The following is a 22503-nucleotide window of genomic DNA, read 5'->3' as shown; positions in this document are numbered from 1 at the left end:
CTAGATTGGAACTACTATGTGTAAAATCAACTATTTCAGTCCAGATGAAGGATCTTAACCCTAAACGTCACTTGTCCATTCCGTCCATGGATACTGCCTGACCTGCTGTTCCTCCAGGTGATTGTATGATCCTTGTTGCCTTCCCCTCCGCTGACAATGAACCATTCTCCATTTCCTTATCACCTTCTGCTATGACCTGTTGTTTACACACCTTACCCTTCCATATCTCTTGACTCCCTCTCCCCTGAAGAAGGGTCTCGACCCGAAACATCACCCATTCCTTCTCTCCAGCGATGCTGCCTGTCCCGCTGTTACTCCAGCATTTTGTGTCTATCTTCCTTCAGCAGTTTCTTTCGTTAATACTTTGCGTAATGATTTATGTTTTATTTTTTAAACAAGTTTCTGTTGAAGCCAATGGCAATAAATCGTTGAGCAACTCCAAAGCCTCTCCATGTCTCACACTCGTGGTTCTTTCTCTCAATGTCTTGCAGCGACCTCTGACGCCGGGGGATTGTGGTGTTACTGCTGCCTGTGTTCCTGCGTGGATCAGCACTGCAGGCAGACGACGGAATGGAGAAGAAAGAAGCGGTGATTGAAAGAACAGGCCCAACCTTCAACCAAAAGAAAACGGCATGCCAACCCAACCAACCAACCAAACAACCAACCAACAAATGCCAACTGTTTGTAACAACAAACCTGAGTTTGAAAAAAAAAAAGTATAACCATGGATGTTTAGAAGTTTGTGCAAAGCCAAGTAGATGCACTTTATGTCTTAGACTTTTGTCTTCTGTTTATACTTGCAGTATAGTACACATCGTCATGTGTAAATGCATGCTGTAAAGGGCTTGGAGAAAGGGAGTATTATTGTGAAGGGCGATGGGATAAATACCCTTGTGTATGTTAATCTGCATTGTTCTTCAGCAGATTCATTAAGAAAATCAAACATCTACCAAATTAAAATGTCTTGCTGCCACTTTGGTAAGAAGTGACAGGAGCACCTGTATCGTTAAATGAGCAGGATTTTCAAATAGGGAAGAGCCAAAGGAAGGGACTTATTTTGCTGAAAGGCCTATTCTCAAGAGTGTTAACTTCCTACTACGAATTTGTTACAGTCTCAGTCGCATCACTGTTATAAATGATTACATTGCTGGGAATGGCCTCCAGTCACCCTGCCACCTGGTGGGCACACCGACACATGCATTCCTTTTACTTGCGGTGTGCTCCAGAGCTTCATGTCCCTGCTTTGAATCTTCCTTCCCCACAGCATTCGATCCCAAAATCAAAACACAAAAAAAAATGGTTCTGTGGATGAAGCAGACACAAATGGCTGCAGCAGTTTGACAGCTGCTACCTTTATGCAGACGATGCAAGCATATTTCCAATGTTCATAGTTGGCAGGGCAAAAATCAATAATTTGCAATTGGCAAAGAGTATTAGATCTTTTTTGCAGCACTGTTAGATTGACGAGGGACTTGGCAAAATGCTGCATAGAAGGCAGTAATGCATTCAGTGCTTTGTGTTGGTGGTGGTAGGAGACAGATCTCAGTAACAGGCTGCCTCACGCTGGTCTTTCAACACAGGCTGCACACATTTATGGCTGCTGTTGTGATTTCCTGATAAAGCCTCTGCTCACTTTGCAGTGCGGCTGTTTGGTGAAATATTAAAACACTGTTGTGGTACCAAAGCATTATTTATCGCACTGAAGTAGTTGCCAGTATTATTATCACAGAGAGACTGATTTGAATTCTTTACCCTGCGTCTTATTTCTTATTGGTTTGCTCTGGAAAGAGAAGGAATCTACTTAGCGTTTGCTCTCTTGGAGTCAGTAACTGCAGCTGGAGATATTGAACTGTGGATACTAGGAGCTGCAGATGCTGGCTTACAAAAAAAGGCACAAAGTGCTGGAGTAACTCAGCGGGTCTAGCAGCACCTTTGCAGAACATGTAAAGCTGATGAAGGGTCCTGAACTGAAAAGTCATTGTACATGTTCTCCAGAGATGCTGCCTGACCTGCTGAATTATTCCAGCACTTTTATCTTTTTTTTTCCAGGTATTGATCTGTTTGATAAATGTATGAGGGAATTAAGTCAGCTACTGGATAGTAACTATAAATCCATTACTGGTCAAAACTCGGCCTGGATTATAATGTGTTGTTTAGTTTGCATGGTCTGTTGGACTTAAAAGTGAACTTGGTTCATATTCAAAATCAAATGTAGGCAAAACGAATCGCACATTTTTCTTCTTACAAACCTTACAAAACTCTGATTATCCACACAATTTAAAATTAGGATGTGCACTGTTTTAGAATGGATTAACACATTTGCACTGAATTCACTGTTTGACAATCTTCATGTCTAGGCCAACACACAAGCATCTCTCCATTTTACTTCAAACTTCAACAGAGTTGAATCAAGAGAAGTCTTTCCCATCTAATTTCAAGATAGCAGCTATGCCAACAAGGCCTTTCACAGCTGTATTTCTCAATCACGTTATCAAAGGAACAGATTGATCTTGGTTATTGTTGCATAGATGCATGCAGCTGGTTTTCAGAAATACTGCCCTGGCTGGTTCAAAGAGCCCTTTGATTGATAATGGATGTAGGGACAAACTTCATGGCCACCATTCTCGAAGGGACAAAATGACACTGAAGCCAACACTTGCAGCCAAGTGCACTGGAAAAGTGCAGCTCAAAGCAAGGATGCAGTTGAGGTTGTAAAATGGAACTTTCACAGATGTAAACACCCACTTTACAGAAGGTATTTGGAGCAAAGCATTTCTGATAGCACCTGTGATTTACATTGTATTAACAGTATCAACGGTGACTGAAGAAAGTTGGTGTGTAAAATTCTTTGTTCCTGGATTTAGGACTATTTACAGCTATGCAAACAAAAAGTAAAGGCTTTATAATGGACTCTGTGAGACAATTGCAAAACTGGCTTCCCGTGGTCAATGCGTGTTGTGTAACATCAGCGGCCGAGTTTCTACTTTACTCTAGGTATCTCTTAACCCATCTTTGATTTGTCGACTTAAGAGGCAGAAATATTGAAAGAAAAATGGCAACTAAGCTAATGGGTTGTCAGATTCTGTGCACCAAAGTCATGTTTGGTGTTGCTAAAATTCCCTGTCCAACATACAAAAAAAAAAAACTGTAAGTTATTGCCAATGGATTTTTTTCCAAAGATGTGATTTACTTGACCCTGACAAGCAAAACACATGGGGATTGAACTTGAAAGCATTAGCAACACAACTCTCTGGAACTCCTTCCAAACTTAAAATGAGAGGACTGAAAGATCTTAAAAGTTATTTGCGGAGTGCTACTGCATCCTACAGTTTAAGTTAGGTGTTGAGGATTCGCTTTGGAATAGCATCCAGTTGGTACATCTCTTCCCTCAGATGAATTGTGCATCATCAGCATGCCATCAATGTGTCTCGCCACTTGCTATTAAAAATTAAATGCCACATCCTAAAGGTTTATGTACATTATTAGATGAACATGCCTACTCCTACCGGATGCAATTGAATGTGGTGGCTTTTCGGAATGGCCAGTAAAGCTATGCTTGTTAGCTTGATGAAAAGGTGCGGTTTGCAGCATTGTTGCCCTTTCCCTGAATTACCCAGTTGATCAATGCACAGTTTTGAATGCTGGACACCCTCCGAGATAGCAAGCGGTGGCTCTGTGTGAGTGAGGATAGGCGTAATAAAATCATGGTCAAATAATCAATTGGTGAGGATTTTGCCCAGAGCCGAGGGCCTGAGCTATAGGGAGAGGTTGAGCAGGCTAGGACTCTCTATTCCTCGGGGCGCAGGAGCATGACGGGCGATCTTATAGAGATGTACAAAATCATGAGAGGTATAGATCGGGTCGACACACAGAGTCCCTTGCCCTGAGTCGGGGAGTCAGGAACCAGAGGGTGAAGGGGGAAAGATGTAATAGGAATTTGAGGGGTAATTTTTTCACACAAAGTGTAGTGGGTGTATGGAACGAGCTGCCAGAGGAGATAGTTGAGGCAAGTACTATTGCAACGTTTATGAAAAAATTTAGACAGGTACATTGATAGGACAGGTTCAGAGGGACCTGGGCAAACGCAGGCAGATGGAACTAGTGTTGATGGGAAATGTTGACAAGTTGGGCCCAAGGGTCTATTTCCACACTGTAAGACTCTATGACTATAATCATACGGATTTTTTTGTAATGCATTTGCAGACGAGGGTGTTAGTGGCAAGGCCAGGATTTATTGGCCATCCCTAATCACCTTTAAGAAGGTGGCAGTGAGTGGCTGCAGTTTTCTGCCAATCCATTAATTTTGGGCACCAAAGGGTTTAACCTGATTGATCCGTATTTGAAATTATAATCAAAATCTGTCCATTACACAGGATTTAAATTGACATATTAGCATTATAACTTTTTAAGCAAAAGTCAACGAATAGAAAGCAAATTCAGAAAAACTGATATTTTTGTAACCCTTGTCATGGGAATAAGATCTACATTATCTCTGCCACTCATAATGCTACTCAAAGGCCTAGATAGAATGGATGTGGAGTGGGAGAGTCTAGGACCAGAAGCCACAGCATCAGAATAAAAGGATGTACCTGCAGAATGAAGAAGAGGTGGAATTTCTATAGCCAGAAGTTGGTGTATCTGTCCATCTGGGTTTTGTTAAGGCAGATGGGATTAGTGTAGATGGGGCATGTTGGCCGGCGGTTGGCCGGCGTGGGCAGGTTGGGCCGAAGAACCAGTTTCCACACTATGGCTCTATTGCTCTGTGTGTATCTTCCCCGTGTGGGTCTGCGTTGGTCCTAGTGGGTGCTTGACCGCCACTTCTCAATGACAGGGGAGGAATTTAAATGCTGGCCTTGCTATGGTGATGTTTGCATCCCGGGAGATGTTAGAAACAAATGTATTCTGGATTGCCCTTGATATATGTGGTTGGGACCAATGGGAGTCAAGGAAATGGGGTTTGGACTCTAAACCAGAGTTGATGTGGAACTTCACCCATGATCCTAAGAATGGCACCGTAGGCTCAATGGGTAGTTGAAGCTAGTGCATGCTTTTGACACTGACAAATCCCCGAGAGGGTCCTGACATGGTCTGGACTGCACTGTGCTGTTCCCATGGATCAGCAATTCCCCAGGGATTGAATGGTGGAGGATAATCGATTACTGAAGAGGATTGAGAACTTCCAGAGCAGTTGTGAAGTGTCGACACCTTCGATATTGTCTGCACAATGTACATGTCCCTGAAGCTTCTGCCCATGCACTGACACCCTGAGCCACATGAGCGCTGCAAAGTAACAGGGTGTTGTGCGTGAGAAATCTTGCCCTAGCAGAGAACTTTACAGAATGCATCCTCACTTGTCTCCCTTAGTTCAGTTTAGAGACACAGCATGGAAACGGGCTCTTTGGCCCACCAAGTTACGCCAGTGATATATTATCTCACTTTCTCATCCACCCCTTACACACTAGGGGCAATTTACAGAAGCCAATTGACCTTCACACCAACACGTCTTGGCAATGTGATAGGAAACCGAAGCACTGGGAGGAAACCCATGTGGTCACAGGGAGAATATGTAAACTCCACACAGACTGGATCGAAACTGGGTCTCTGGCGCTGTGAGGCAGCAGCTCAGCCAACCCATCCACTTTGCTACCCTTTATTTTAGCAGCTGAATGTTAGCTGTCACATTCAATCTTACAATCTGTCCATCTGACTTTAATTGTGACCATCCTTGTTGGGTGACTCTTAACAATAGTGATCAATGGAGTCAGCTGAGTTTTGATCGTTATTCAGGTGAGGACATCTATTCTTTTTTGGAGCTTCTCCTAGCCTGTGTTTAGAATTTTACTCTGGCTTCTGCCTCTCTCAACATGATCTCCAGATCATCTTTGGGGGTACAGAATGCGCAGGAAGTCACAAACCAAGCACGATAGCGGGCAACCTGGACTCGCACCTATTTTCTCCTTCCCCTTCCATCTACATTCCTTCCTCTAGCTTCACAATTTGCAACTCTTCAATCCTTTTTCGCACACCTGTCTTTTCATCTCTGGTCTTTGTCCAACCATCTGCCTATCAAATAACTCTCCTCGCCTGTGATACCGACCTGAAACGCCAGCTATTCTTTTTCTCCATAGATGCTGTCTGGCCCGCTGAGTGACCCCAGCATTTTGTGTCTATCTTTGGCCTATTACCTGCCAGGCTTTGTCCTACCCCCTCTCTCTCAGCTTCCTCTCCCCCCCCCACCCACCTCCCACTCACAATCAGTCTGAATAAGGGTCCCGACACGAAACATCACCAATCCATGCTCTGCTGATCCGCTGAGTTACTCCAGCACTTGGTGTCCTCTGATAATGGGCACAATACTTTTCTAAAGAGGACCTGGCAGATCGAGATGCTCTGCTCTTCACACCCCATGCCTTCTCTCCACTGCCAGTGGCAGATCCAGGTGAAGCAATGCTGTTTAAAAGTTCCAGTCATGACAGCAGGAGGCAGCGGTTCATCTCCCCTTCACACACGACTACTGAAACTGAGCAACTGTGCAGAAGGTCACTAATTGCAGTGATTACATGACAAATGCAGATAAATATCTCATCCCAGTTGCTGCATGAAATGTTGGCACAGTGAAATTTAAGCGAGTAAGTGGTTGTGAGTGAACTTGAATTCCTAAAACAAATTCATTTACTCTTCATACTACTTCGGAGTAACACTGAGATATCTGTCATTGCTTAATTTAATCCCCAGTGGATGTGTGATTTGTACAATGCTTCATTACCTCCCTCGGAAATATCTCAACGTGTTTTTCACACAGTAAATTCCTTCATGAAGTCAAGTCACTGTGGTTGCCCAAACAATTGCAGCAGATCTTTAGGACCCAGCGTGGCCTCCTGACAGCAAAGAGAAGGAAATTTAAATTGCAAATAACTATTGTTGTAAATGTATAACATTTGTGGTACTCAAGGTCCCGGAGGAGTTGCTGGCTGGCAATGTCGGGTCAATCACACGTGACGTTTACTTAGAACCCAGTTTCTGCATTAAAATTAAATGAATTTGGAGGAACCTAGAGTAAATAATTGACTTGAATGTCACAGTGCATTGGGCTGAAATTGCTCAATTGATGAGAAACCTGTCAATGTTTCACGACTTGTGTTTTGTAAGATTGTCATTGTAAAGACATTTCACTTCATTCACAATAGTTATGGCTGACTGCTAAAGTTAAGTGTCAACACTGGTTGCATTTTAATGTTGCATCATTTTGTTTAAATTGGTTTACCTCTGAAATGATAATAATGGCTACTTAGCAATCTGTACTGGGTGCTGGAACATTAATGGTCCAGAATTAAAATATTAATGCCTAGAAATTGAACACCGTCTGTTTAAATTTTGTTCATAGGTTTGTCTCATCAAAATGAAGTAGAGCATGAAATTGAAGGCAACTTTGCCATTACAAACACACAATGGAAATTCATTGGCACAGGCAGCTGTTGGAGGCCAAGGCAATGGATATTTTTAAGGCAGCGGATTGATAGGTTCTTGATTAGCATGGGTGTCAGGGGTTATGAGGAGAAAGCAGGAGAATGGGGTTGAGATGGAAAGATAGATCAGCCATAATTGAATGGCGGAGTAGACTTAATGGGCTGAATTTTGCTCCTCGGACTTATGAACATGAATTTATGAAAACAGGTAAGCCTGAATCCTCGGACGGTTTGGGATTTCAAGGAGATGAAGGGGCCAGGTAGCCAAAAGGATTTGTTTTCAAGGGGAAAGGTTGAGCACTGAGATGGGATGTCTGTGGGGTTCAGTGGCTAATAACCCTTCTCTTTATCTGGGTGGGGGTTGTGTGGGAAACAATGACTTTACTTTGCGCTTTAGAGATAAGGCGTGGAAACGCCCTTTGCCCCACCGATCACCCTATACACAAACACTATCATACACACTAGGGACAGGTTGACCTTTTTTCTGAAGCCATTTTACCTGCACGTCCTTGGAATGTGTGAGGAAAACGGAGCATCCAGAGAAAACCCACGCAGCCACAGGGAGATCACAGGTCGGTCTTCTATGATTCAATACACTTGGAGACTAGACACTAACACCCAAAGAAAAGTTTTCACACATCATACAGTTTAGTTTAGTTTGGTTTAGAGATACAGTGCGAAAACAGGCCCTTCGGTCCACCGGGTCCGCACTGACTAGTGATCCCCGCACATTAACACAGTAACACTATCCTACACACACCAGGGACAATTTTACATTTATACCAAGCCAATTAACCTACAAACCTGTGCATCTTTGACGTGTGAGAGGAAACAATGAGAAAACCCACGCGGTCACGGAGAATGTATAAACTCTGTACAGACAGCACCTGTAGTCAGGATTGAACCCGGGTCTCGGGCGCTGTAAGATAACAACTCTACCGCTGCACTTCTGTGCCACTCAGTGGAAGTAATCTATATTGGGGTCAGGGATGCTAGGAATCTTGAGCAGCACACAGCACTGGAGTAATTCGGACAGCATCTATGGAGGAGATGAATATGCAATGTTTTGGGTTAGAACTTTCCTTCAGACGGATTGGAGTAGGGAGGGAGAAAGCTGGAAAAGAGGTGGGGTTGGGACAAAGCTTGGCAAGTGATAGGTGGATACAGATGGAACCCTCTCTTTTTCTTCTGCCCCCATCCCTGCTCACCCATTTCTCTTATTGTCCTGTCTCTCTTCGCTACCCCTCTCTCTCCTTCCACCTATATCCCTGTCTCTAGCTTTAAATGTTGCCTTATCGGATACACTTTCTTCTCTAGCCTTTGTTACTTACTCCACCATTTGCCAATCAAAGCCCCCTCACCTCCCTCAACCTACCATCTGCCAGGCTTTGTCCCGCCCCCACCACTCTGTCGGCTTTCTCTCTCCACTACAATCAAACTGAAGAAAGGTCCCGACCTGAAACGTTAACTATCCATCCCCTCATGCCGTTGCTGCCTGGCCCGCTGGTTACTCCATGAACATTGGGGTTGGATGGGTTTTGGCAAAATATCAGCAGGTGGAACTCAGGGTGAACTTCAGGCGCTAGAGTAGGAAGTAAGGGATGCAAGAGCGAGTCGGGTTCGTCAAACACTACAGAACCAGGCCCGACAGCCCATCCTACCCATGCCAACTGTCCAGAACCCATCTATAAGCAAAAAATCAAAGTGCTGGAGGAACCTGATTAGAATGGATGCCAAGGGTTATGGGGAGAAGACAGGCCAATGGGATTAGGAGGCAGAGATCAGCCGTGATTGAACTGGTGGAGTAGACTCGATGGACTGAATGGCCTAATTCTACTCCTGTAACTTGTGTACCTCAGCAGGTCTGGCAGCTTCAATGGAGGGAAGACTTGCTCCACAGCTTTCTATGCCTTGACTAAGAGATGGGAAAATATATTATTTAAAGGTGACCCTCCTAAATCAGGCTCCCAGTTCGAACTTGGAGAGTGCCCAGGGAGAACGTCTTTAAATCTCACAGGCCTTAGGGCTGTGGAGATCTAAGGGCAGGAGTAGCTTGGAGCAGGCATGACACTCCACAGCAAATGCACACCTTGTAGGTGGCATCCAGAAGTGCACTACTTGTGACTGGACACCACTGTGCACCCGACATCCTCCATATCATAGAGTCAAACAGGCCCTTCAGCCCAACTTGCCCATGTCAACCAACGTGCCCCATCTACACCAGTACCACCTGCCTGCGTTTGGTCCAAATCCCTCTAAACCTGTCCTATCCAGGTGCCTGTCCAAATGTTTTTGAAATGTTGCGATAGTACCTGCCTCAAGCACCTCCTCCAACAGCTCGTTCCATATACCCATCACCCTTTGTGTAAGAAACAGAGGGCGGCACGGTAGCGCAGCGGTAGAGTTGCTGCCTAGCGGTTCCAGAGACCCGGGTTCGATCCTGACTACGGGTGCTGTCTGTACGGAGTTTGAACGTTCTCCCTGTGACTGCAAGGGTTTTCTCTGGGTGCTCTGTATTCCTCCCACATTCGAAAGATGTACAGGTTTGTAGGTGAATTGGCTTTGGTAAAGATTGTAAAAGAGTGTATATGATAGTGCCAGTATGTGGGGATCGCTGATCGGGTCAGACTCAGTGGGCTGAAGGGCCTGTTTCTGCATTGTACCTCTAAATTAAACTAATTCCTATTCAATCTTTCCCCCTTCACCTTAAACCTGTGTCCTCTGGTTCTTGATTCCTCTTGTGTATCTTACACAGACAGCAGGTTCGAGGAAACCGGGTCAAAGGCACCAACGTCTCTGATGCGCAGTGGAACTTGTTACATTTTCATTCATGTTTTGATAAAAATTCGAATCCACAATGCACAAAAATGTGGCACTGTGCAATCTAATTTCCATGCATTAATTTTTAATGCTGGTAGTTTTTTCAAATTGTTCTCCCAGTCTGAGTAATTCTTGCCAACATCATCAGTTTTCTACTTATCAAGTACCTACAGATTCTCCTCCACATTCCTGCATGATTGGCCACATTCCTATTAAAAGTACTTTGGACAAAATGCCTTCACCACTTTCCCTAAAAGCATTTCTAAGTTCTCAAATAAAACTTTAATTCGTTCAATGGAGGACTATGTAATTGACCTGATTTTATAAAACTGGTAATGTCATCCACCTGACAAAGATCAACTGTAATTAGACTTTAGACCTTGGAGATATAGCGTGGAAACAGGCCTTTCCGCCCACCGTGTCCGTACCGACCACCGATCAACCCGTACACCAACACTATCCTACACACCAACACTATCCTACACACCAACACTATCCTACACACCAACACTATCCTACACACCAACACTATCCTACACACCAACACTATCCAACACTATCCTACACGCCAACACTATCCTACACACCAACACTATCCTACACACCAACACTATCCTACACACCAGCACTATCCTACACACCAACACTATCCTACACTATCCTACACACCAACACTATCCTACACACCAACACTATCCTACACACCAACACTATCCTACACACCAACACTATCCTACACACGAGGGACAAACCTACAAACCTACACGTCTTTGGAATGTGGTAGGAAACCGGAGCATCAGGAGAAACCCCACGCGGTCACAGGGAGAACGTACAAACTCCGTACAGACAGCACCCGTGGCCAGGAGCGAACCCGGGCCTCTGGCGCTGTAAGGCGGCAGTTCTACCGCTGCGCCATTGTTCCATCCTAGAAAATAATCTTAAAAGTCTTCTACTGACATGCGTGCCTGGTGATTTGCAAACCTGCCTTGTTCTGGTCATGATTTGTTATCTGCTCTTCCTGGAGCTTTTGTTTGGGGATCCATGTGTGACAACAGCGGGCCTGTAATGGGGAGAGTCTGCCACTTTCTGGTCTGATAGTGTGATGGGGAAGAGGATGCATGTCCAGGTACATTTTATATTCAGTTTTCGGGGTGGTGGCAAGAGGCCTCTTCCACGCAACAACAGCTTTTCACTGTACCTCGGTACGCGTGACAATAAACTAAACTGACTAACGGCCGTGCAGAGACGTCTCACCCCAGTTGGTTCTGCATCTCACTTCCCCCAGCCTGGCTCAGACCAAAACCCAGCCCACTGCACTATGTCATTTTGAAAGCAAACATCCTTTTGGTACTAAAAGGATGTAGGAACTCAGTGGGTCAGGCAGCATCTGTGGAGGGGGATGGACAAATGATGTTTCTGGTCGGGACCCTTCATTGCCACAGGAGGCCAAGTCAATGGATACCTTTAAGGCAGACATAGGTGGATTCTTGACTGGTGCGGATGTTAGGAGTTATGGAGAGAAGGCAGGAGAAGGGGGTTGAGAGGGAAAGGTAGATCAGCCATGATTGAATGGCGGAGTGGACTTGATGGGCCGAATTGGCCTAATTCTGCTCCTATCTTAGGAACTTAAGAACTTAGGAACTTCTTCAGACTGATGTAGTAGGGAGGGAAAAGCTGGAAATGAGGTGGGGACAGGACTAAGCCTGGTCAATGATAGGTGAATACAGGTGGGGAGGGGGGGGGGTGGTTGGTGACAAGTGACAAAAGTTTGAGGTGAAAAGGAGACAAAAGGGTGTCAGATAAGGAGTGAAGAGGTGAAGTGGAACGTCAAACTGGAAAGAGGGATATGGGTGGGAGGAGGGGAAAGAGGGATATGGGTGGGAGGAGGGGAAAGAGGGATATGGGTGGGAGGAGGGGAAAGAGGGATATGGGTGGGAGGAGGGGAAAGAGGGATATGGGTGGGAGGAGGGGAAAGAGGGATATGGGTGGGAGGAGGGGAAAGAGGGATATGGGTGGGAGGAGGGGAAAGAGGGCAGATATTTGCCCGTCATTAAATCATTAAACTCAAATGTACACAAAATGCTGGAGTAACTCAGCGAGTCAGGCAGCATCAATGGAGAAAAGGAATTGATGATGTTTTGGATTAGAACCCTCTTCAGACTAAGCCTAAGACTGAAGAAGTGTTCTGACCCGAAAGGTCACCTATTTCTTGCCTGACCCGCTGAGTGACTCCAGCATTTTGTGTCTCTCTTCGGTCTAAACCAGCATCCGCAGTTCCTTCCTACACACTAAACTCAAATGCCAGCTTTGTTTCTCCACAGATGCACCCTGACCAGCTGGTATTTACAGCAGCTTCAGTTCTTATTTCAGATTTTAGGTTTAGGTTTAACATCGTCACATGTACCGTGGAAGAATGAAACGTTTTGTTTTGCAAACTATCCAATCAAATCAGATAATACTATATGTAAATACAATCAAGCCAAACTCAAGTAAAATGGACAGAGCAAGAGAAAAGATGCGGAGGGCAGAATATAGTCCTCAGCATTGCAGCACAACAGTTTTCCCAACATCTGCAATTTTTAAATATTTTGGTTACAGTTATAACATGCACCTTTCCCATTATCAATAAATGAATGTTGCTTTTAGCATAATGGTGATGGAAGTGCAGACTAGAAGCATTTAGTGTCCATATTGTTTTTGCAATATGACGTTACAATTTCAGCTCTGATAATTTTTGGTGTTTGCTTAAAAAATCTTCTCTGGCAAAACATAGGTGGCACAGTGGCGTAGCTGGTCTGCTCTGGCTCTCAGATCCAGAGCCCCCGGGTTTGATCCTGATCTTGGGTGCTGTCTGTGTGAAGTTTCTACGTTCTCATTGTGACCGCGTGGGTTTCCATATAACCATATAACAATTACAGCACGGAAACAGGCCCGTTTGGCCCTACCAGTCCACGCCGACCACTTTCTCTGACCTAGTCTCATCTACCTGCTCTCAGACCATAACCCTCCAATCCCCTCCCATCCATATACCTATCCAATTTACTCTTAAATAATAAAATCGAGCCTGCCTCCATCACTTCCACCGGAAGCTCATTCCATACAGCCACCACCCTCTGAGTAAAGAAGTTACCCCGGTTTCATCCGGTTTCCTCCCATATCCCAAAGACATGCGCGTTTGTAAGTTAATTGTCCATTGTAAATTGCCTCTAGTGTGTAGGGAGTGGACGAGAAGTGGAATAACATAGAACTAGTGTGTATGGGTGATTGATGGTTGGTGTGGACTCGGTGGGCCAAAGGACCTGTTTCCATGCAGTATCTCTAAACTAAAATCTAAACTTTCAGTGTAGGTAAGAACTGCAAATGCTGTTTTAAATCGAAGGAAGACACAAAATGTTGGAGTAACTCAGCGGGAAAGGCAGCATTTCTGGAGAGAAGAAATGGGTGACGTTTCAGGTCGAGACCCTTCTTCAGGCTAACCGTAAACTCTAAACTTTCCGTCTACACTTCTTTCAGGCAATGAACATTTTTCAACGTTAAATTTGCTAATAAATGGAATGGTTTTGCACTGCTGGGTGGGAGGGAGATTCCTTCACCAGGAAACGGATGGCCAACCTGAAGTTTGTTGGGAGTGGAGACACAATCCCTGATGTAACGAGAAAACTTTGGAAGAATGAGAAAATGCTCAAATCTGAAACTCTCCCCGCGTAGATAACAAATGCAGCGACAGCCATTTCCACCACAGGGAGAGAAGCTGCAATTTCCCTCAGTGAAAATGTTTGCTGGGTTATCAGCACTGCCTGTGGAATTGGGAGGGAATAAATTACATTAGTGCCACCAAAACTATTGCTATTCAAGGTGGGCGAAGATATTTTTGTAGTACTAAATTTTATCTTGTGACCTTGTGAGGCTGGTATAATTCAGTGGGAGAGGATGCCTTTTCCTCAGAGTTTATTCCGTTGCCTGTTTTCACTTAGTAATTGCTAGATTTGCCAAGGGAATCTGTGGTTAGATTCGCTGTAGGAATTCTAATGTTCTTTTTCTATACATTGGAAATAAAATTATTTGAATCGCATTTGATTGCCTTCCGGAGCCACGGAGAGATTATTGAGGCTTTTGGAAACAGAATAAAATAGATTGATTTTTTTCAATGTGTCATTCCACATCTGTGGGGGAAAAGAGTTAAACATTGAACATCACTGTGCATTTACGTTAGTGCAGATTAAGAAGGTTAGAAAAAAACGCAGATATTCAACATTCTTTTAGATTGTTTTTTTTGTTGCTTTATGGTTTTCACAGGATGTTTCAAGAAAATTCTGTCTGATGCTGCAAGTATAATTTTATGAATGAATAACGACACTCGGTTGAAAGTGTAGAAAGGGCTTGCATAACCTCGGAAGGAATGTTTGGGTATTCAGGATGCCACAGTCTAAGTTAATTTTAGACCTGATTTAAAAACTTCAGCTTTACTTTTCGGACAAAAAAATGGAGTCAATTGAAAGATTGGATTGGCCATAATCTCTGCTGTAAAGCAGAAAAAGCTTCGGAACTCTCTTGAATTACCCGTGCCACTATTTATTTTAGAAACATAGAAAATATGTGTAGGAGTAGGCCACTCGGACCTTCGAGCCTGCACTGCCATTTAATATGATCAAGGCTGATCATCCAAAATCAGTACCCCATTCCTGCTTTCTCTCCATATCCCTTGATTCCATTAGACCTAAGTGCAATATCTAACTCTCTCTTGAAAACATCCAGTGAATTGGCCATCACTGCCTTCTGTGGCAGAGAATTCCACAGATTCACAACTCTCTGGGTGAAAAAGTTTTCCATCATCTCAGTCCTAAATGGCCTACCCCTTATTCTTAAACTGTGATCCCTGGTTCTGGACTCCCCCTACATCGAGAACATTTTTCCTGCATCGAGCCTGTCCAATCTCTTAAGAATTTAATATTTTTCTATATGTTTCATGAATTTTATTCATGCATTGCCCCAAATAGTTGGGATTTTGTTCAAGACCTGTGGTAGCTGGACAGGGTGTTTACTACAAAGCACTTGAGTGGGATGATTATACTGTGGAAGGTCTGGCAAAATTTCTCATGTTAATTGGTAAAATGAAGAATTGTGCTTTTTTTTGGCATTAGACTTGATGACTCATTACTGCAGTGTTAATACAATGAGAGCCTGCCTTGTGAAAGGTCCCGGTACTGTAGTATTGCTGGTGTTCATCTGGTATTTGGTCTGCCTGATTCTTCTCCACGGATTTAGAGTAGTCATTTACCAGTTCGTTACAGTGAAACAGTGACATTTCTTCATATTTAGTTTCACGGATCTCTTCGAAGTAATTAATCAACAAAAATGTCCAATCTAGTTATTTTTGCACTCATAGTAATGGCGGCATAGAGTCAGACAGTGTGGAAGCAGGACCTATGGCCCAACTTGCCCCTATCGACCAACATGACCCATCCACATTGGTCCCTCCTGCCTGCATTTGGCCATATTCCTCTAAACCTATCCTATCCATGTACCTGTCCAAATATTTTTTAAATATTGTAATAATACCTGCCTCAAATACCTCCTCCGGCAGCTCATTAGATTTACCAACCACCCTTTGTGTAAAAAAGTTGCCCCTCAGGTTCCTATGAAATCTTTCCCCCCTCACCTTAAACCTATGTCCTCTGGTTCTTGATTCCCCTACTCTAGGTAAAGGACTGCGTGCATTTACCCTATCTATTCCTCTCATGATCTTATGCACCTCTATAACATCACCATTCATCCACCTACACTCCAAGGAAAAGAGTCCTAGTCTATTCAACCTCTCCGCTTAGAAATAAATCGTTAATATAATTATGACACAAGAACAAAACCAACAAGAAGCAGTTGAAATACAAGTATCTGCTGATGTTGGTTTACAGAAAAAACCCCACAAAGTGCTGGAATAATTCAACGGGTCAGTTAATATCTCTGGAGAATAATAGGACGTACAGGGTAAATGGTAGGGAATTGAGGAATGCAGTGGAACAGAGGGATCTGGGAATAACTGTGCATTGTTCCCTGAAGGTGGAATCTCATGTGGATAGGGTGGTGAAGAAGGCGTTTGGTATGCTTGCCTTTATAAATCAGAGCATTGAGTATAGAAGTTGGGATGTAATGTTGAAATTGTACAGGGCATTGGTGAGGCCGAATCTGGAGTATGGTGTGCAGTTCTGGTCGCCAAATTATAGGAAGGATGTCGACAAAATGGAGAGGGTACAGAGGAGATTTACTAGAATGTTGCCTGGGTTTCAGCACTTAGGCTACAGAGAGAGGTTGAATAGGTTGGGTCTTTATTCTTTGGAGCGTAGAAGGTTGAGGGGGGACTTGATAGAGGTTTTTTAAATTTTGAGAGGGACGGACAGAGTTGACGTGGGTAGGCTTTTCCCTTTGAGAGTGGGGAAGATTCCAACAAGGGGACATAGCTTCAGAATTGAGGGACAAAGGTTTAGGGGTAACATGAGGGGGAACTTCTTTACTCAGAGGGTTGTGGCTGTATGGAATGGGCTTCCGGTGGAAGTGGTGGAGGCTGGCTCGATTTTATTATTTAAGAGTAAATTGGATAGGTATATGGATAGGAGGGGATTGGAGGGTTATGGTCTGAGTGCAGGTAGATGAGACTAGGTCAGGGAGAATGGTCGGCGTGGACTGGTAGGGCCGGACAGGCCTGTTTCCATGCTGTAGTTGTTATATGTTATATATGTTAATAAGGACAGGTGACATTTCAGTTGAGGTCTCAAATTGGCCGTGACCTCCATTAACTTTAATGTACCTCAGTGGCTGAGTGTAAAACTCATCAAAAGTATCTCATACCTAACTTGTTATATATCCCTGATATTTCCAAACATTGGATGGTGCCTCGGTTAAAAATCTGATTGATCTTAAGTTTGCATCACAGCATGGGATGTCTGTGGAATTCAGACTCAAATCAATAAATCTTGTGCAAAATGTTTGTATCAGAAAAGGTAACCGGGAGGAATATCTTCTGTCTTTCCCTGGTTGCTCTCGATGTGACTGTACCAATGTACCTGGCAGTTCTCAGATTTAATCTATCACCTTCCCCAAAATCAAATCAGTCTGAAGAAGGGTTTTGACCTGAAATGTTACCAATCCATTCCTTTCTCAGATGCTGCCTGACGCACTGAGTCACTCTGGCTTGATCTATCAGGCCCTTCAGTTCTAGGGCAACTATGGATGGTCAATGAATGGCAGCCTTGTCAGTGTCATAGACATTGAGTCATACAGCATAGAAACAGGCCCTTCGGCCTACCTTCCTCATACCAACCAAGATGCCCCATCTACGCTAGTCCCACCTGCCTGTGTTTGATCCATATCGCTCTAAACCAATACAATATAATTGAAAATCAAATGAGATTTAAGCAAATTTATGGAACTAAATATAGAAATACATCAGATGATAAAAGACCTCTGTGATTCACTTAGCCGTGACCATTAAATTTTACATCTGATGGTCCTACGTATTGCGTTACGAAACGTGCTGAAATAATCTTTGCCCCTGCTATCCATCAGCTTATTTTTTCTAGATTTCGTCCTGCTTTTTTTTGAAAGAAGGATACAGCATGGAAACAATCTCTTTGGTCTACCAAGTGCATGCTGACCGTCGGTCACCCGCTCAGAACAGTTCTATGTTATTCCACTTTCGTATCCACTCCCTACACACTAGGAGCAATTAACCTACAAACTCACACGTCTTTGAGATATGGGAGGAAACTGGAGGGAACCCATGTGGTCACAGGGAGACATTACAGGGAGAAGGACAGTGGTACAGGGCCCTAGTGAGACCACACCTGGAGTACTGTGTGCAGTTGTACAGGGCCCTAGTGAGACCACACCTGGAGTACTGTGTGCAGTTGTACAGGGCCCTAGTGAGACCACACCTGGAGTACTGTGTGCAGTTGTACAGGGCCCTAGTGAGACCACACCTGGAGTACTGTGTGCAGTTGTACAGGGCCCTAGTGAGACCACACCTGGAGTACTGTGTGCAGTTGTACAGGGCCCTAGTGAGACCACACCTGGAGTACTGTGTGCAGTTGTACAGGGCCCTAGTGAGACCACACCTGGAGTACTGTGTGCAGTTGTACAGGGCCCTAGTGAGACCACACCTGGAGTACTGTGTGCAGTTGTACAGGGCCCTAGTGAGACCACACCTGGAGTACTGTGTGCAGTTGTACAGGGCCCTAGTGAGACCACACCTGGAGTACTGTGTGCAGTTGTACAGGGCCCTAGTGAGACCACACCTGGAGTACTGTGTGCAGTTGTACAGGGCCCTAGTGAGACCACACCTGGAGTACTGTGTGCAGTTGTACAGGGCCCTAGTGAGACCACACCTGGAGTACTGTGTGCAGTTGTACAGGGCCCTAGTGAGACCACACCTGGAGTACTGTGTGCAGTTGTACAGGGCCCTAGTGAGACCGCACCTGGAGTACTGTGTGCAGTTGTACAGGGCCCTAGTGAGACCACACCTGGAGTACTGTGTGCAGTTGTACAGGGCCCTAGTGAGACCACACCTGGAGTACTGTGTGCAGTTGTACAGGGCCCTAGTGAGACCACACCTGGAGTACTGTGTGCAGTTGTACAGGGCCCTAGTGAGACCACACCTGGAGTACTGTGTGCAGTTGTACAGGGCCCTAGTGAGACCACACCTGGAGTACTGTGTGCAGTTGTACAGGGCCCTAGTGAGACCACACCTGGAGTACTGTGTGCAGTTGTACAGGGCCCTAGTGAGACCACACCTGGAGTACTGTGTGCAGTTGTACAGGGCCCTAGTGAGACCGCACCTGGAGTACTGTGTGCAGTTTTGGTCTCCAAATTTGAGGAAGGATATTCTTGCTATGGAGGGTGTGCAGCGTAGGTTTACTAGGTTAATTCCCGGAATGGCGGGACTGTCATATGTTGAAAGACTGGAGCGACTAGGCTTGTGTACACTGGAATTTTGAAGGATGAGAGGGGATCTTATCGAAACGTATAAGATTATTAAGGGGTTGGACACGTTAGAGGCAGGAAACATGTTCCCAATGTTGGAGGAGTCCAGAACAAGGGGCCACAGTTTAGGAATAAAGGGTAGGCCATTTAGAACTGAGATGAGGAAAAACTTTTTCAGTCAGAGAGTAGTGAATCTGTGGAATTCTCTGCCTCAGAAGGCAGTGGAGGCCAATTCTCTGAATGCATTCAAGAGAGAGCTAGATAGAGCTCTTAAAGATAGCGGAGTCAGGGGGTATGGGGAGAAGGCAGGAACGGGGTACTGATTGAGAATGATCAGCCATGATCACATTGAATGGTGGTGCTGGCTCGAAGGGCCGAATGGCCTACTCCTGCACCTATTGTCTATTGTCTATTGTCTAAGGAAGGAGAATGGGGTTGAGAGGGAAAAATAGATCAGCCATGATCAAATGGCAGAGCAGACTCGATGGACTAACGTGGGACTAACGTAATTCTGCTCCCATGTCCTACAATCTTATGAAAGAGCAAACTCTTGCTCTGGATTCTGCTTTCTTTCTGTCTTCATCATTTCTGAGTCTGAAGTCACCAGTCTGAAGAAGGGTCTTGACCCGAAACGCCACCCATTCCTTCTCTCCAGAGATGCTGCCTGATCCGTTAAGTTACTCTAGCTTTTTGTGTCTATCTTCATCATTTCAAAGGTGACTTCACTTTATGGTCACCCCCACCCACCGGCCCCCTCACCCCGCTAGCAAACACAGAACAAATTCCCATTTTTAGCCGGATCAGGAGAGTGTGAGAGTGAAAAGCACTTTGACTATTATCAGCAAGGAGCTGCTTTACTTAAATAATTGGTCTGACTCATGCTGTGCTGAAGAAGGCAAGGAGACATCATTTCCTTCAAGCTTTGCTGTCACTTCAGTCAGCGGCCGTGACTCATTTCACATTAGCGATAAAGGAAAGGAAAAAAGTGATTTCTTCCTGTCGGTTTAGTCACCCTAGTCAAAGTGTCTGACGCACGCAGGCTGAAGAACATCGCCACCACTATCATTATTTGCAATCCACTTCATAATCCATTTCTTGTAAAAATTATCCTTTTAAAAAAACCCCACTCACTTTCTTTCCAGCACAAGGAGAAAGCAGCTATCTAAATAACAAGCACTCGTCCTTAATTATGCACAAAAATAATGTTAGTAAAGTGTTCAGTATTTGTGATATGCAATTACACTAGAAATTGAAACATGGAAGGAGATATAAGCTGGTGGCACGGGTTGAAGAAGGAGATTGGTTGCGTTGATCTCATCCCCCATTCAGCTTTATGGAAACATTCCTTAAAATGCTCTTAAAATAGAGTCACAGAGTCATTGAGTCATACAGCGTGGAACCAGACCCTTCAGCCCACACAGACCAACATGTCCCATCCACACTAGTCCCACCTGTCAGCATTTGGCCCATCTATACACTAAAACTCTCGTTTGTTTGTTTGTTTGTTTGTTAGAGAATTACAGCCAAAATTGTACACGATCGTGCAACACTTTTAGGCCCACCTTACTCACCGTCGTCCCTTTGGTGCTAATGGAAGAAGTTTCATTGAAATCGGTGTTATATTTTTAAAGTTATTCACGTTTTTAAACTTTAAATCTATCTCCTAGGGAGGGAGGGGGGAGGGAGGGAGGGAGGGAGGGAGGGAAGGGGGTGGAGGGAGGGGGGGAGAGAGAGGAGGAGGGAGGATAAGGGGGGTTGAGGGGGATGGAGTGGGGGAAGGGAAGGGGGAGGGGGAGGGGGAGGGGAAGGGGGAGGGGAGGGGAAAGGGGGAGGGTGTGGACGAGGGGGAGGGGAGGGAGGGGAGGGAGGGGAGGAGTGGGAGGGAGGGGAGGAGTGGGAGGGAGGTGGAGGGAGGGGGGAGGGGAAGAAGGAGGGGAAGCGGAGGAGGGAGGGGAAGCAGAGGAGGGAGGGGAGGAGGGAGGGGGAGGGGGAGGGGAGAGGGGAGGGGGAGGGGGAGGGGAGGGGGAGGGGGGAAGTGAGGATGCTGCACCAATGCAGGAGGGGCTTGGGCCCAACGGGTCCACTTGGTCTAGTATCCCTCTAAACCTGTCCTATCCATGTACTTGTCTATTTGTTTCTTAAACGTTGCAATAGTCACAAAACTTTCTCCCACTTCCAGACCCTCTCCCTTTTTTACTCAACTCCCTTTTAATTAACCACTGATTAACTTTGATCTAAGCCCCTTAGTTATCGAGGAATCTGCAAATGGATATAGATCCTTTGAGTGGCACAGCGGTAGAGTTGCTGCCTTACAGCGCCAGAGACCCAAGGTTTGATACTGACTGTGGGCGCTGCCTGTACAGTTTGTAAATTCTCCCTGTGAACACGAAGGTTCTCTCTGGGTGCTCCGCTTTCACACTTATTTGACTTCTGTAAAATTGTAAATTGCCTCTCGTGTGTAGGATAGTGCTAGTGATCGCTGGTTGGCACAGACTCGGTGGGCCGAAGGGCCTGCTTCCAGCGATCTCTAAAGTCTAATGTAAAGTGACGTAAAGTCTTTCTGCTTATCCTGTTGGAAATTTTGATATTTTGAATACATTGGGGTGGTACAGTGGCTGGTAAAGCAGTTGCTTCACAGCGCCAGGGACCCAGGTTCAACCCTGACCGTGGGTGCTGTCTGGGTGGAGTTTGCATGATCTCCCTGTGGTTGCTTAGATATCCTCTGGGTGCCCAAAGAGGATTGCAGGTTCATTGGCCTCTGTAAATTGCCCCTAGTGTGCAGGGAGTGGATGCAAAAGTGGGATAACATAGATCCAGTGTGAACGGGTGATTGATCGTTGACGTGGACTCGATGGGCTGAAGGGTCTGTTTCCATGCTGTATCTTTCATCACGTTAATCTTCTTTGGAGGGCAGGAGGGCCAATTGAGGTCCCATTTTTCCCAGAGCTTGGCCCAGTGACCTCGGAATCTAAATCCCCTCCTGTCAATTTTTTTAGCCACATTTATCTGATAGTCACAGGATGGAAACAGGCCCTTCGTCCCAACTTGCCCACACCGGCCAACTTGTGTCATCTACACTAGTCCCACCTGCCCCATATTCCTCTAAACCTGTCCTATCCATGTACCTGTCTAAATGTTTCTTAAACGTTGCTATTTTACCTGCCTCAACGACCTCCTCTGGCAGCTCGTTCCGTACACCTACCACTCTTTGTCTGAAAAAATGACCCCTCAGATTACTATTAAA

At 45.1% G+C, this 22503-nt stretch overlaps 1 protein-coding gene across 2 annotated transcripts in view; it reads left to right on the top strand.

Moving 5' to 3' along the window:
- stk11 (serine/threonine kinase 11) overlaps positions 1-7344 on the top strand; it is a 94542-nt gene extending 87198 nt beyond the window's left edge. For both annotated transcript variants that reach the window (XM_078424044.1, XM_078424043.1), the window contains one exon: positions 492-7344. In XM_078424044.1, the coding sequence (XP_078280170.1) occupies positions 492-592 (101 nt within the window). In that variant the 3' untranslated portion in view covers positions 593-7344. The remainder of the gene's footprint in view (positions 1-491) is intronic.
- The last annotated feature ends 15159 nt before the right edge of the window (positions 7345-22503 follow it).

Source organism: Rhinoraja longicauda, chromosome 28 (genome assembly GCF_053455715.1).
Source record: "Rhinoraja longicauda isolate Sanriku21f chromosome 28, sRhiLon1.1, whole genome shotgun sequence".
Lineage (NCBI taxonomy): Eukaryota > Metazoa > Chordata > Chondrichthyes > Rajiformes > Arhynchobatidae > Rhinoraja > Rhinoraja longicauda.
Note: the sequence above shows the minus strand (reverse complement) of the source record. Positions and strands in the feature narration are given on the sequence as shown.